This window comes from Gavialis gangeticus, unplaced genomic scaffold (genome assembly GCF_001723915.1).
Source record: "Gavialis gangeticus isolate Ggan-Ray unplaced genomic scaffold, GavGan_comp1, whole genome shotgun sequence".
In the NCBI taxonomy this organism is placed as follows: Eukaryota; Metazoa; Chordata; order Crocodylia; family Gavialidae; genus Gavialis; species Gavialis gangeticus.
The window spans coordinates 10,071,156-10,072,880 of record NW_017729030.1 but is presented as its reverse complement, the minus strand read 5'-3'; the positions used below and the strand labels follow the sequence as shown (position 1 = coordinate 10,072,880).

Genomic DNA, 1,725 nt, shown 5'->3' with positions numbered 1-1,725 from the left:
GATGAAACCTGTAGTAAACAATCCTGAGGATTTTTCTTTTATAATCTAGACCCTCCCTGAAAATGTTGTGTCTTTACTGAAGAAATGCCTTACATTTCAACCTTCCAAGAGGTAAGTGTCTAATCCCAATTTACAGTATGGGGTCCACAGCAGTTAAAATATATGCTGCTAAACTACATTCAGATATTGTCTTTTAAATAAGTTGCATCAAAGTGCATCTCTGGAAATCTATATAGTAATGCATCAGTGGAGTTGCTTGATCAAATTCCTTTTTGTTGCTTTGCCATTTAAAAAAAATATGAATAAAAGTGAAAGTGTCAGATTAAACTAGAATTCTAGCAAATACTCTAATAGTTTTTCCAAATATAAGTATATTTGGAAAAACTGTTTTCGCAGCCATGACTACTAAACAGAATAGCATAATAATGATCATCTAAAAGATCACATAAAAGTGCATATAATGGCTTGCATTATTTGTTTCCGTTCAAATGCTTTGAAAGAACATTTTGAGTAGCATTGCAAGCTTGAAATATAATGGTCAATCAAGAGTTGAGGCTAAAATCACTGGGCAGGAATAACAGGGCTCAAAGCAAAGGAAAAGTGAACTTCATTGACATTAACAAAGAAATTTTGGGACTCCTGTTTTTGTTTTTAGAAAGTAAGGTCTCTTTTTTAACTGAAGTCTGGTCTTTCATCAGTGACTACTTATGCTGATTTATAGCACTTCCTGTATTTAGAATATGTTCTTGTAAACTGTTTTTTCTAATGTCATGTCAATATACCTTTTTCAAGAAACTGCAGTACAGTATAGAGCCACATTGTAGTCAGAGATGAAAAAAAAAGTTTGTTTTCAGGAGCAGAAAGATCTTTTTAATGGCCAAAACCTGCTAGACTACCTTATAAATTAACAAAGCAAAAATTGTCCAGTAAAGACAGATTCCAAACTTGGGTTGAGTATAAGAATGACCATGTGTAGGCAAGCTATAAGGTATTGACTGTCATAATGAAGGCAAATGAAATGTTTATCATAAAACTTTACATTTTTATTAAATAAATAACACCTATTTGTCAGTGAGAGTATTAACATGCATTTTTTAAAGGATTTCACTTTTTTTCTCTCTTTCTGGTCATTCTTGAACTTTTTAAAACACTTGCACAAGACCTACTCCTGATGAATTGCTGTGTGACAGTATATTCAGTGAAGTGTCCTCTTCGTATGAACCCTTCCATAAAGCTGCCAGTCTGTTTTCATCCTCTTTGAGATGTGCTAATCTAACACTTCCTGAGGACATCAGTCAGCTGTGTAAAGGTAAAAGTGGGCCATGAGAGAGGGTGGTGGCAGGAAGAGAAGAAAAATAAATATGTACCTGTTGTTTATATGGGATAGGATTTGGAGTAAGTGACTGTTTTGTTTCTTGGGAAAAAAATACTAACAAAGCCTCCATTCCTGTATTGAGGTACTGTTGTCTGTTAGGGGTCAGTGAAGGATATTATCAGTTTATGCACTGTGAGGACATGGATAGAGGCAGGTCTCCGTGTTCTTTATTTTTTCTGTACTTGTTCATCATCATATCTGATAACCACCCACAAATGGTTTGTGAATGGCTTTTGAGATTTTTTTTTAATTTGAGGACTGGTACCTTTTACCTTCATCACACAATGTAGCGACTTGGGGACAGGGTTCTCCTTGGGCACATCCTGTGATATGGGCTGTAGTTTTGTTAG

At 34.9% G+C, this 1,725-nt stretch overlaps 1 protein-coding gene across 6 annotated transcripts in view; it reads left to right on the top strand.

Annotated features, from left to right (window-relative positions):
* The window catches only part of TBCK (TBC1 domain containing kinase), a 274,925-nt gene that overhangs the window by 65,316 nt on the left and 207,884 nt on the right, over positions 1 to 1,725 (top strand). For all 6 annotated transcript variants that reach the window (XM_019521937.1, XM_019521932.1, XM_019521933.1 and 3 more), the window contains 2 exons: positions 50 to 111; positions 1,161 to 1,309. In XM_019521937.1, coding sequence (XP_019377482.1) covers positions 50 to 111; positions 1,161 to 1,309 — 211 coding nt within the window. The remainder of the gene's footprint in view (positions 1 to 49; positions 112 to 1,160; positions 1,310 to 1,725) is intronic.